The sequence below is a fragment of the Rhinatrema bivittatum genome, chromosome 4 (genome assembly GCF_901001135.1).
Source record: "Rhinatrema bivittatum chromosome 4, aRhiBiv1.1, whole genome shotgun sequence".
Taxonomy (NCBI): Eukaryota; Metazoa; Chordata; class Amphibia; order Gymnophiona; family Rhinatrematidae; genus Rhinatrema; species Rhinatrema bivittatum.
The window spans coordinates 86,563,495-86,577,853 of NC_042618.1; the positions used below are offsets into that span (position 1 = coordinate 86,563,495).

At 46.3% G+C, this 14,359-nt stretch overlaps 1 protein-coding gene across 1 annotated transcript in view; it reads left to right on the forward strand.

Moving 5' to 3' along the window:
* Positions 1–14,359, forward strand: part of ALDH6A1 (aldehyde dehydrogenase 6 family member A1) — a 167,519-nt gene that overhangs the window by 29,617 nt on the left and 123,543 nt on the right. The window contains 1 exon segment of the mRNA XM_029598441.1: positions 13,659–13,733. Within this exon segment, the coding sequence (XP_029454301.1) occupies positions 13,659–13,733 (75 nt within the window).

A 14,359-nucleotide genomic window follows, 5' to 3' on the forward strand; every position in this document is an offset into this window, starting at 1 on the left:
AGAAAATTCACAACCTACTAGCACCACTGAATAATGCAAACACCCTACCTCCACCCATCTACAAACCATCCCCCTCCACTCACAAACCGCTTCTAGAATCATTTGAACCCACATCTTCCCTGGAAATTGAATCTTTAATCAAGAAAATGAAGCCATTGTCACATCCATACGATCAAATACCCACCAAACTCCTGCTTACAATCCCAAACACCATAACCAAACCACTAGCAGACATCATTTATTAATTTATTTATTTTATTTATTTAGGGCTTTTTTATACCGACATTCATGATACCAATCATATCATATCGGTTTACAAGAAACAATGGTGCAAAAACATTAACATCAACATGAACAATAGGCGAGGAGAGAACAAGTGAACAAAAGTTACAATAAAACAGGGGCACATGAACTGGGAGGAGGAAGAGCCAGAGACATGGCTAACAGAAATAAATTGTTCCCTGACACAAGGATACGTTCCAGACTCTCTTAAAACTGCCTCTCTAAAACCTTTACTAAAGAAACCTAATCTGGATCCAACCAACCCTGCAAACTTTCGCCCCATAGCAGACCTTCCCTTTATCGCCAAACTAATGGAAAAACTAATCAATAACCAACTCACAGACTACTTAGATTCCTACAACATTCTCTTTCCGTCACAATATGGTTTCCGTAAACACTTAAACACAGAAACGCTCCTAGTATCTTTAACTGACAACATCCTAATGGGCCTAGACAAAGGCCAATCCTACCTTCTGGCCCTGCTCGACATCTCAGCAGCGTTCGACACGGTAAACCATGCAATCCTCATCAACCGCCTAATGGAAATTGGCATCACAGGTTTGGCACTCAAATGGTTCGAATCATTCCTCAATAATAGGAAATACAAGGTGAGAATAAATGATAAAGAATCCCAACCCATACACTCCAACCACGGCATCCCACAAGGATCCTCGCTATCTCCCACTCTGTTTAATATTTATCTGTTACCTCTATGCCAGCATCTAGAGATCCTCAACCTAACTCATTTTGTATATGCAGACAATGTACAGATCTTAATCCCTGTCACGGAGCCCACCACTAGCTCCCTACACTTCTGGAATAACTGCCTCAGCTCCATCAATAGTCTACTCTCAAGTCTCAAGCTTGTTCTTAACACCTCTAAAACAGAACTTCTACTCATCTCTCCTAAGGTCAACAACCCCCTTACTCTCCATCTCTCACCATTTGTAAACCACGCGAGAGATCTAGGAGCCATGCTTGACTCCAGAATGAACCTCAAAAAATTCATTAATACCACCACCAGGGAATGCTTCCACAAGCTTCACGTCCTGAAACAAATAAAACCTCTCCTTCACTTTCAAGACTACCGGTCAGTACTACAAGCGATACTATTTTCAAAGATAGACTACTGTAACGCGCTCCTCCTCGGACTTCCAGCCGCCTCAACGAAACCACTACAGATGCTGCACAATGCCGCAGCAAGGATCCTTACTAACTCTCGGCGCAAAGACCACATCACACCAATACTAAAAAACCTACACTGGCTACCTATAAACCACAGAATAATGTTCAAGACCTTAACCATCATCCATAAAAACATATATCACCGATCTACTCTACAACTCAAAATTCCGCTCGAACTTCAGGTGTCCACAAGACCGATCAGATCAGCTTACAAAGGAATGCTCCATGCCCCCCTTAATAAATCCACTAATCACCCTTCCATCCAGAAATGAACCTTGTCCACGGCTGGACCATATTATTGGAATCTTCTCCCCCCGGAACTTCGACAGGAACAATGCCCGTTTTCCTTCAGAAAGAAACTAAAAACGTGACTATTCACCCAAGCCTTCCCTTAATGGACACCATACTAACAGCACTACTATGCAATCCTTTCCCACTTATCCCCCCCCCTCCTCCTCCCTCATTCGTGGCTGCAGGGTTATAGACCTAAAGACTTATTTATTGTTTAAGCTTGCTACATTCGTTCCTATGTGAAACTTCGTTATGTTAAAACGTAGTTATTTATATCTTATTATATTAATCGTATGCTTTTGCTCTCCACTCTCCCACTCTGTAAACCCCCTGTTCATTGTAACTTTATCTTCATAGTTAATTGGTTACCCCTTGTTTCAATGTAAACCGGTACGATAAGACACTAGTCTTGAGTTATTGGTATATCAAAAGTATTTAAATAAATAAATAAATAAATATGGGAAATTGTGTATGATGAAACTGAATGCAGGCTGGGTAAATGCTCGCTGGCTAATGCTCACGGAACCCCAACCACTCATCCGTGTAGCAGAGTGCCCCCACCCCACGCAACATCCACTCAAATTCACCTTCTTTGGAGAGGAAGCCGCCCGCTCGCTCCCAGTTTCCGCCCGATGTCCTTTCTGGTACCAATGCACTCTGCTTGCTCCTCCAACCATAATAGATTTCATAATAGATTGTACTTTGATTATTATCCGTTCATTATATTCGATATGTTCCATGTAAACCGCCTTCCCGGCGATAGTTATCTCTGTTAAATGTGAACCGGAGTGATATGTATTGTATACAGGAACTTCCGGTATATAAAAACAAAAAATAAATAAATAAATAAATAACCAACGTTTGGCCACAAACTCCCACTCACAGGACCTACAACTGTGGGCCTCTTCTTAATATTGCAGATTCTAGCAGCATCAGCTTTGAATTGCTGATCGATCAACCATTCCAGCCACTTACGCCACAGAATTGGGGGCACCAACCTCAACCTCCCTACCATGTCTGTCGTCACACCAAGGCAGAGCCTTACATTAATGCCCCTAGAATCAATTTAGAAAACCGTCCAAAGCCTCCCCAACGCACATCATGAGAGATAGAGAGCCGAGAGCTGGAGGAAGCCACCCATTAGCACCGGAGACTTGCCAAGAGGGCAGAGTGCATCTGCCCTGCCTGATTTTGAATGTCCCTTGGCCTGCATTGTGCAAGACTTCCCATGTTGCCTTACTCAGTCCCCACCCCCTTCTGACTTCATCGGGAACAAAAAGCTACATTTGTCCTTGGCCAGAAAGAGGATGCTAAGTGAGAAATTCAGAGCATCTACTATGAGGCATTTAAACTAGAAAGCCAGGGGTGGCAGGAGGTGGTCAATGAAATTGCCATGTCACCCCCAAGCAATACAAGAATTGGGAGAAGAAAACAGTCAATCAGCTCAAAATGGCAGAAAAGATGACTTAAGAAGAACAGCAGTCCTAGGAAGATGAGTTGGAAAGCTTTGAACACAAATGCTCATAGTCTGAGCAATAAAATCCCAGACCTGCAGGCCTTAATGGTGGAAGTGGACTTGGATATAGTTGCTGTTAAAGAGACCTGGTTCACTGAGTCTCATGTTTGGGATATGGCTATACCGGGCTATAACTTGTTAAGGAAGGACAGAGAGGACAGAAAAGGGGGGGGGGGGAGTAGCTCTTTATGTCAAAAACAATATTCAAACAACTGAACTGCAAGGAATGTGGGATAGAGAAGAAGCATTATGGGCCATCCTAAAAAACGATGATGGTGCATCCATTTTTACTGGAGTGGTTTACTGGCCTCCAACTCAAATGGAAGAACTAGACAGAGATCTGGTCGAAGACATCCAAAAGTTGGGAAAGAAGGGAGAAGTGTTGATTGTTGGAGATTTTAATCTGCCGGACGTAGACTGGAGAAGCCCTTCTGTGGAATCTACCAGAAGTAGAGAGATAGTGGATGCACTTCAAGTTGATCTGTTCAAACAAATGGTAATGTAACCCACGAGAGATGGAGTTATTCTCGACCTAGTGCTCACGAACGGGATGATGTCTCTAATGTCTGGGTGGGTGCCTACCTGAGCATCAGCATCAAACAGTATGGTTTGATATTGCAAATAGGATACAGAGAGATCACACAAAGACCCGAGTTTTGAATGTTAAAAATACAGACTTTGTCGAAATGGGGATGTATCTGGAAGTAGAACTAGAAGACTGGGAGAAAATGAGAGAGGTGGAACGGCTGAGAGGGGATATGATAGAGGTGTTTAAAATCATGAGAAGTCTTGTACGTGTAAATGTGAATTGGTTTTTTATTCTTTCGGATAATAGAAAGACTAGGGAGCACTCCATGAAGTTAGCATGGGGCACATTTAAAACTAATCGGCGAAAGTTCTTTTTCAGTCATTCACAATTAAACTCTGGAATTTATTGCCAGGGGATGTGGTTAGTGCAGTTAATATAGCTTTGTTTAAAAAAGGATTGGATAAGTTCTTGGAGGAGAAGTCCATTACCTGCTATTAAGTTCACTTAGAGAATAGCCACTGCCATTAGCAATGGTAACATGGAATAGACTTAGTTTTTGGGTACTTGCCAGGTTCTTATGGCCTAGATTGGCCACTTTTGGAAACAGGATGCTGGGCTTGATGGACCCTTGGTCTGACCCAGTATGGCATTTTCTTATGTTCTTATAACAGTGGGTCAAACTAAAAGGAGCAATTACAAAGGCAACAAATCTATATCTTAGAAAAGTAAGCAAAAGTAAAAGAAATAAGAAACCTATCTGGTTCTCAAAGGACATGGCTTATAAAATAAAGGCAAAAAAAAAAATGTTCAGGAAATATAAAGCATCCTAAAAACACATGGAAGAATATCTGGTGAAACTGAAGGAGATAAAGAAAGAAATGAAGAAAACAAAAAATCCGGTGGAAGAAAGGATTGCAAAGAGGTAAAGCAAGGTGTCAAAACATTTTTCAGATATAGCAGAGAAAGGAGAAAAGTCTGAAGTGGTAAAGTGAGACTGAAAGGTGACAAACAGAGATGAAGAAATGGCCAACTAAATGCTTCAGTTCGGTTTTCACTAAAGAAGACCCTGGAGAAGGACCGTCACTAGCTGACAAGACTGTGGATGGAGGTGGAGTAAATGAAACGCCATTTACAGAAGAGAATGTATGGGAAGAGCTAAGAAAACTGAAAGTGGACAAAGCCATGGGGCCGGATGAGTAACGTCCCAGGATACTGAGGTGTGCTGACAGGTCCACTGAAGGACCTGTTCAATAGATTCCTGGAAACATGAGTGGTGCCACAAGATTGGAGAAGAGTGATGGTGGGCCCGCTTCACAAGCGTTACGATGCTGCTCGCGGGCCTAGCCACAAGCAGCCTCTCACCTCTAGTCGGCCCCAATGCCGTCTCGCGGCCTGGAGGTCGCCGCTGCTCAGCTCCTCTTTGTGGCATGGATGCCACTGTCCCTGGTCCTGCCTCCTAGGCTCGCGGTCGCGCCTCTCTCTGCTTGTTAAGGGGCCCGCGGTGGGAGTAGCCCCACGGCCCCTTTCGATGATGTCATCAGGGTGTCTCCCCTTCAGCCCTTTAAAAGGGCTCTTTGCCAGTCCTTCAGCACCTTTGCAAGGAGCCAGTCCGCTCCTGGACTTCTCTTCGTCTCCAGCTTCTTCAAGGCACTCCGTTCTTCATGGGAATTCCCTCGTCATTTTCTTCTGTGGTTCCTGGATCTTCATCCATGGTTCCTGGTCTCTCATCGGATCCCGTGTCCTCGCCTTTAGATGTCCTTGTTGTTCTCGCCTTTAGATGTCCTTGATGTCCTCGTCTTTAGATGTCCCTGATGTCTTCGTCTTCAGATGTTCCGCCTCCAGGCGTCCACTCCTTCCAGCTCCTTTCTTTGGAAGCCTTGTCCTCAGATGTCCTTGGTTCTGGGTTCACCCTAGCCTCCCCCCGGTGGATCCTGCTTGCAGATGGCCTGCCAGGGCATCGTTCACGCCGAGTCACTGAAGCCTCCACTCTGGCCAGAACCTACTATGAGTGTTACCCGGATTCCACTTCATCCTGAGTTTTAACCTTGCTGTCGTCTTTCCACTCACCAAGAGTCTTTGTCCACCTAGTTCCCTTCGCCTGTCCTTGTACGAATGTTCCAGGTTCCGGGGGCCAGCCTTAGCCCATCCAGCAGACCCTGCTTCCAGTGGACCTGCCAGAGTGCCGGTCGTGCCGGGTCACGGAAGCCTCTTCCGGCTGGACCTTGCCTTCTGAGCTGCCGGATCCTCTCTTCATCTTGAAGCCTCAGCCTTGCCTTAGCTTTTTCCACTCTCCTCGTGTTCTCGTCCCGACTATGTCTCCAAGTACCTTCGTCTGGACCATGTCTTCAAGTGTCTTTGTCTTGTTCCAGTACCATCGCCTGTCCTCGACCTCTGTCTGTTCTGTCGCATCTGCCAATTCCAGGCGGCAGGTCCGAAAGGGTTATCGAGTGGCCGGAGGGCTACCCCAGAGACCAGCATTGCGTTGTTGGGTCTCTTCCAATGTGTTCAGCTTCGGCAGAGATCAGAGTTCCTGTCTTCAGCCTGTCCGTCCGTGTTTGGACATGTTTTGTCTGCCTCGGCGCTTCCTCGGAGCTCCTCTGCAGTTGCATCGTGGTCCAAGGGCACACTAACCTCCCTGGAATTCGGACCGCTCCCTAGCGCTCCCGCAACAACAAGAGTGGGACCAGAGAGGAGACTGGAAACTACAGGCCGGTTAGCCTCACCTCAATGGTTGGAAAATTAATAGAGACTCTGCTGAAGGAAAGGATAGTGAACTATCTACAATCCAGTGGGTTGCTCAACCCAAGGCACATGGATTCAACAGTAAAGCTTGTGATACGGTCCCACATAGGAAACTCGTGAACAAAATGAGAAGCTTGGGAGTGGGTGCCAAGGTAGTAGCGTGGATTGCAGACTGGTTGTCAGGATACAGCATGTAATGTGTAAAGCTTCCTCTATGCTTATGGCCAGGGACACAAGAACACTTAGACTCAGTAAAAGTATAATGTATTTTTATTAATCAATATAAGTGTTCTCGGGAGATGCTGGGTACTGGGCGCCCTTAGTCTTACAATCTGACCAGCATCTCTCTGGATACAGGAAGTGACCCTTCTTTTATAGATAACATTCAAATACAGGAAAAGGATAGAAGGTTCTAGAGACTTGCATGATTATCCAAAGGATCATTTACATAAGTTGTAATGTCAACTGCATGATTAAATCATCCCTAACTACCCTGATTGGCTTCCCAGGATGTGTAGCCCATTTCCCATGACTTTCTTTGTTCTGTTAAACTCTTACTGGTCAAGGCAATCAACACGTCTGTAACTGTGTGGATTACAAACTCCTGAGAATAGTGCCTGTGGTTTCTTCTTTGTGACTCTGTGAATAGACATCACCTGTCTGGTGCCAGCTTGCCTGCCTCTACAGATATCCAGGGACGTTCTTTAAGTCACTCAGAGTCCATTCATCCCAGGCAGGCCAAAGACACACAGAGGCTTCTGGGGATTTCCTTCTCCATGTTGGTTTTCTGTTCAGGCATACTTCCCAAATGGTAAATGGAACCTATTCTGTATGTATTTTAATTTTAATTGTGTTAATTTTGCTTTTTATTTTAAATTATGTTTGTATGCTTGTAAACCGCCTAGACAGACATATAAATGCCTTATTGTGTGGTATATAAAAACTTTTAAATAAATAAATTCTGAAGAAAGAACGGTGTTAAGTGGTAATTCACAGGGATTGGTTTTGGGACTGGTTCTGTTCAATATTTTTGTGAGCGACCTGGCGGAAGAGATGGAAGATACAGTCTGTTTGCGGATGATACTAAGATCTGCAACAGAGTGGACATGCCTGAAGTAGAGAGAATTAAGTGATTTAAGAAAGCTTACAAAGTGGTCGAAGATTTGGCAGCTGGGATTCAGTGCCAAGAAATGCAGAGTCATGCATCTGGGGTGCAGTAATCCAAAAGAGCTGTATGTGATGAGCGATGAAAGACTAATGTGCACGGCTGGGAGAGGGACCTTGGTGTAGCAGCGAAGCAATGTGACAAGGCGAAAGCTAAAGTGAGAAGAATGTTGGGCTGCTTAGAGAGAGGAATAACCAGTAAGAGAAAGGAGGCGATAATCCCCTTGTACAGGTCCTTAGTGAGGCCTCACCTGGAGTACTGGTGTGTGTATCTCAAAAAGGATAAAGTCAGGATAGAGGTGGTCCAAAGAACAGCAACCAAAATAGTGAGGAGTCAGCATTGGATGACTTATGAGGAGAGCCTCTGCTATTACTGGCATCAATAGCATGGGATCTTCTTGGTGTTTGGGTACTTGCCAGGTTCTTGTGGCCTGGTTTGGCCACTGTTGGAAACAGGATGCTGGGCTTGATGGACCCTTGGTCTGACCCAGCATGGCAATTTCTTATGTTCTTCTGTATACCCTGGAAGACAGGAAGTGCAGGAGAGATATAATATAGACCTTCAGATACCTGGAAGGTTTTAATGATGCACAGTCATCAAACTTTTTCTGTTGGAAAGAAATCAGTAGAACTAGAGGTCATGAAATGAAACTCCAGGGAGGACGACTCAGAACCAACGTAAGAAAACATTTCTTCACAGAGAGGGTGGTGAATGCCTGGAACATCCTTCCGGAGGAGGTGGTGAAGATGAAACAGTGAAGGAATTCCAAGGGGCCTGGGATAAACCCTGTGGGAATCCCTTAAGGCTGGAGGATGGAAGTGAAGAAAAGAGTGCATGAGGGTAACTGGCTGGTGTGGCGGTTACTGCCCTTAATCACTAAGCCTGATACTTTTGATGCGACTCAAACGTTGCTCTCTGCTTTCATGGCAACGGTTAAGGGAAATTGGATACAGACAGCATCCGAGGGCCCTGACTTTTATGGTCTGGTAAACCAACATTTAAGCTTTATTCATCACATAGCTATATCAGCGGTTCTCAACCGGTGCGTCGCGACACACTAGTGTGTCGCCAAGCACCAGCAGGTGTGTCGCGTGGCTCCCGGTCCCTCCCGCTGCTCGTTCTTCCCTGCTGCCGTAGCCGCCGGGCTATCAGCACGTTCAAGCCCAGCGGGAACGGCAGCGGTGCAAAAAAAAAAAAAAAGCTGTGGCATCCACGGCTGCCCTTTTCTTCTTCCCGCGCCTGCATTCCCCCCCCCCCGGACCCGGAACAGGAAGTGGTGCGCGGGAAGAAGAAAGGCCGTGCCGCAAGAGAACCCACGCCTCGCGCGCCATCACGGCACACATGGGGAAGCGCTGCTGCGGCCGTATGGCCAACCGGTCTTCCTGTTCGGGGGGGGGGAGGAGCGGAAGCGCCGCGTGCAGCTTCCGCTTCCTCCCCCCAATGCAGGAAGATCAGCTGCCTCTCCTGCTGCCACCCGTTCTCCTGCTATCTTCGGGCGTCGGGCCGTATGGTCCGCCGATCTTCCTGCTTGGGGTGGGGGAGCGGAAGCGTCGCGCACAGCTTCCGCTTTCTCCCCCAAAGCAGGAAGATCAGCTGCCTCTCCTGCTGCCACCGGCCTCCTGCTATCTTCGGGCGTCCGATCTTCCTGCGGGGGGGGGGGGAGGGAGGAAGCGGACGTTGTGCGCTGCGCTTCCGCTAACCCCCCCCCCCCCCCCCGACAGGAAGTTCGGACGTCCGAAGATAGCAGGAGGCCGGTGGCAGCAGGAGAGGCAGCTGATCTTCCTGCTCTGGGGGAGAAAGCGGAAGGGAAAGGAGAGAGCAGCATGAGCCTGCCGCGATCGATGGAATTCTTCCTTCTTGGCCTGCGGGGGCTGGAGGAGCAGCTACCGTTTGTGCTGGGGGGGGGGGGGGGAGAGGAAGTGAGTGACAGAAAGAGAGAGAAGCAGCCAGCCAGCCTGTGTGTAAGTGAGAGAATGTGTGTGATTGAGAGAATGTGTGTAAGTGAGAGAATGTATTTGATCGAGAGTATGTGTGTGATTGAGAGAAACTGGTCAGAGAGCTGATGTATGTGTATATGTGAGAGACAATGAAAGTGACTGCTCAAGGAGATGACTGATGTGTATGTGAGTGTGTGAGACAGTCAGGGATGTGTGTGTGTGAGAGAGAGAGAGAGAGAAAAAGCATGGAAGTGAGAAATCTGGGTATGTGAGAAAGCATGGGAGTAAGAAGCCTGGTGTTGTGGGGGTGTATGTGAAAGAAAGCATGGGAGTGAGAAGCCTGATTATGTGAGAGAGAGCATGGGAGTGGGAAGCCTGTGTGTGTGCATGTATATGAGAGAGACTGGTTGGTAAGGTGACGGTGTGACTGGTATGTATGTGAATGTGAGAGAGAGAATGTGATTCAGGGAATGAGAAGCCTGTGCACGTGGAGAGCGAGCATGGAAATGAGAGAGAGACTGGGTGTGTGTGTGTGTAACAGAGAAAGTGATTATGGGAATGAGAAGCCTGTGCATGTGAAGAGAGTGAGCATGGGAGTGAAAACCTGGGTGTGTGTGAGACACAGCATGGGAGGGAGAAGCCTGTGTATGTAAGACAGAACATGGAAGTGGAAAGCCTGTGTGTGTGTGTATGCATGAGAGAGATCAGGTGACGGGTGTGTGTGAGAGAGAGAAAGTGATTATGGGAATGAGAAGCCTGTGCAGGTGAAGAGTGGGCATGGGAGTGAGAAACCTGTGTGTGTGTGAGACAGCATGGGAGTGAGAAGCCTGTATATCTGAAAGAGAACATGAGAGTGGGAAGCCTATGTGTATGTGTATATGCATGAGAGAGATCAGGTGACTGGTGTGTGTTTGCGTGTATGTGAGAGAGAGAAAGAAAGTGATTATGGGAATAAGAAGCCTGTACATGTGAAGAGTGAGCATGGGAGTGAGAAAGCTGGGAGTGTGTGAGATACAGCATGGGAGTGAGAAGCCTGTATATCTGAAAGAGAACATGGGAGTGGGAAGCCTGTGTGTGTATGCATGAGAGAGATCAGATGACTGGTGTGTGTGTATGTGGGAGAGAAAGAAAGTGATTATGGGAATGAGAAGCCTGTGCATGTGGAGAGAACAAGCATGGGAGTGAGAGACTGGTGAGTGTATGTGAGAAAGAGAAAGTGATTATGAGAGTGAGAAGCCCATATATGTAAGTGGAACACGGGAGTGGGAAGCCTGTGTGTGTGTGTATGGCATGAGAGAAACTGTTCAGGAAGGTGACTGGTGTGTTTGTCAAAGACTGGGAGATGATTGGTGTGTGAGAGACAGAAACTGGTCATGGGGGCATGACTAGTATGGTGTGTGTGTGTGTGAGAGACATGGGCCCTAAGGAAGAGGACCATGAGTATAGAGCTTAGCCACTACTGCTGCTTCTGATGTGTGCTACAGCCTGCATGGAAGAGGAGTAGGAAAGCTGCTGGAGGGGGTAAGTAAAGGTGGCTTTTTAAGTTTATTTTTCTTGATTGACTGCTATTTTAATTATTTAATATTATGTGATGTGTCTGCTTTTTTTGAAATATTTTATTGGTGTTTGGAGAATTTTTAATAGTTTTTATGAGTTTTTAATTGTTGGATGTTATTCTGTTCATAGTTGTTGTGAAACATTTATTCTGCTATTAGTATAGTTTTACAATTATTTCTGTGTGGGGATCTATAGCTGCTTGCTAGTTCTGTTTTCCTAATAAGAGGTGTATTGGTTTTTAGGGCCTGATTTAATATTTGTAGTGTTGCCTTTTCATAGATAGGGTTGCTCCTGTTTGAGTGTATTCCATAATACAGGTGTAACTGTGTGCGGATTAGTTTATGTGCATTACTACAGATCCTGGGAGTATGTTAGGTCGGTTCTGTGTCTGTTACAGAGATATTTTACTAGCATGTAAGTGTTTTATCAGTCTTATTTGTTGCGTTTTCTCAAGAGGACATGCATTGGTGGTAAACTGCTGTCTATTCATAAGTAGGGCTATTGAGCCTGAAAGTAGAAGGAGTTTGAGTTGCTGTTACTGAGATGACACCAGAACCAGAATATCTTTTTTGTAGAGTGAGTTGAACGGGGAATGTCATAATTCTGCTTTACATCCATTATTGTGGATCAGGGGGGTTCCCGTGGATACAAACTGTACATTTACATCTAGCCCTGTGACGATCATGGGTCAGTGTGTCACGCATGTGAGAACCATCTGTCAGGTGTGTCCCGACAGAAAAAAGGTTGAGAACCACTGAGCTATATTATTAAAATGATGTTACCGTTCCATGTTGGCACATGTATAACTTGTAATCCATACCAATTAACCTTGAATATCCTTTTGTGCCTTTATGAAAACCGTTGTGATGGTGAGATAACTTAACGACAGTATAGAAAAGTTTTTAAATAAATAAATAAAATAAGCCTGGGGGTAACCTGCACAGAGCAGCAGATACTGGCATAAGCTTGCTGGGCAGACTGGGTGGATCATTTGGTCCTTTTCTGCTGTTATTTCTATGTTTCAAGCGGGGAGAAGGGAGACAGCGAAGGAGTCACACCAGAAGTATCCCCTGCTTGTCAGGCCAGGCCAGTAAGGGCTTCTATCACAAGCCTTGTGCAAGCGACGCGGGCACTCCTGTATGTATTGGTTTTTCATTAAATTGATGGAAACCCATATCCTCTTCCAGAATCGGGAAGTCCCTTATATTAGTGTCCCCTGGAGCCTCTGCATGGATATTAACATCTCCCATAATCAGTGGTAAATAATGCTAGCAGTTCCTCATCTGAACTCACGTTAGGCACTGGTGGGCATTAAAGCACCACCATTCTGCATCTATTTCCTCCCACACTGGAAAAGACAGAACCAAATGGTATAAAAACACTTCTGCCCTATCTCCAACTGCAACTTCAGGGCACTGAGAGAAACCAGCACCACCCTCCTGCTCTCACTGTGTCCCCCTCTCCTTCCTTGACTCTGTAATACATAGAATACTTAGCTTGTGTTCCAGGATTAAATCGTAGTTTATTTCTTAGTGAGGGCTGGTCACAGCTTCTTATATTTCCTAACCTGCTTTAATACATTCCTCCCTAATTCGGTCCGAGCAGAAGAGGGCACATGCCTTGTACAAGTCACTTCTCTGCCTGCAAAGCACATCACTCTCCCCTAAACTACCTAACATTTATACAAGTTATAAACCCCCAAGATTCCCTGATCCCGTGGCGGTCCCGCCAGTTTCAGTGAGGTCAGAGGGCAGGGCGTCTCGCTGCACATCCCGTGCACTAATGAAGGCACTCACATAACCAAAACTATCTGGCAGGCTACACTGAGAACATAATTAGTATTGCTGGCTTTCGATGACTACAGAGCTTGTGCTTAGACTTGGGAAAGGTGGGTGCAGGAGGGGCTTGTAAGCTCTTCTATCCAAGATGGCTGAGTGCAGAGAGAGACTGCCCTGGATAACGAGTTCCCTGTACCTCCAGCAGATGGAGTCAGACAAGAACTAGCACATAAGCCAGCACAACCCGTCTCCCTCTCCAGTATCTTTCTGACTCCAGCTCCCTGCCATTATTTACTGAGTTACTATGCTGTCCCCAGAATATAAAGATGTGTGTCTGCATCCCGCCAAGTAGTGCAGCATGGATGAACATGATCTTAGAAGTGACCTTTCAACTATTGCCCAGTCCTGGGGGTATGGATGCTGTGAGGTCTTATTGCACTCATAGGAAGCTTTTACACCCACAAGGAATTAACCCGTATCCTTCGGCTTCTTCATGGCAAAGTCTCTGGAAAAGATGCAGAAAAGGGGAAGGGAGAAGAAGAGCAGTGCATGGAGAGGAAGTTGGACCTCTCCAGGGAGGGTGAAGGCTTTCTGGGAAAGGGTAAATGCACGACAGCTTAGACCTGCCTGACCACTTTGGGGACTTGATTTATATCTTTTTTCTTTTTTTCTACAGCCAACAACAAAACTATTTATAAATGGAAAGTTTGTGGACTCCAAAACAACAGAATGGCTCGATATCCACAATCCTGTAAGTAATGCCTCAGGGGAAAATGTGTTTCTTCTATTTCCAGACACTTATTCAAAGTCCAGTCTGATCAACAATTTGGATATCATCCGTGAATGTAAAAAGAGATGCCATTGTGCAGCCAGGAGGGGCGCGTGCTGCCTCTCTCACCTCACACCTCAGAGATCAGATGGAGTTAGGGAAGTCTGTCTCTGATTCTGGGCTTTCAGATAAATGCACCAGGTCTGTGCTATGCCAGGAGGAGCGGGTGCTGCCAGTAACCTGTGCTGCCTCACTCACCTCACACCTCAGAGATCAGATGGAGTTAGGGAAGTCTGTCTCTGATTCTGGGCTTTCAGATAAATGCACCAGGTCTGTGCTATGCCAGGAGGGGCGGGTGCTGCCAGTAACCTGTGCTCCCTCACTCACCTCACACCTCAGAGATCAGATGGAGTTAGGGAAGTCTGTCTCTGATTCTGGGCTTTCAGATAAATGCAGCCAGGTCTGTGCTATGCCATAGGGGCGGGTGCTGCCAGTAACCTGTGCTGCCTCCCTCACCTCACACCTCAGAGATCAGATGGAGTTAGGGAAGTCTGTCTCTGATTCTGGGCTTTCAGATAAATGCACCAGGTCTGTGCTATGCCATAGGG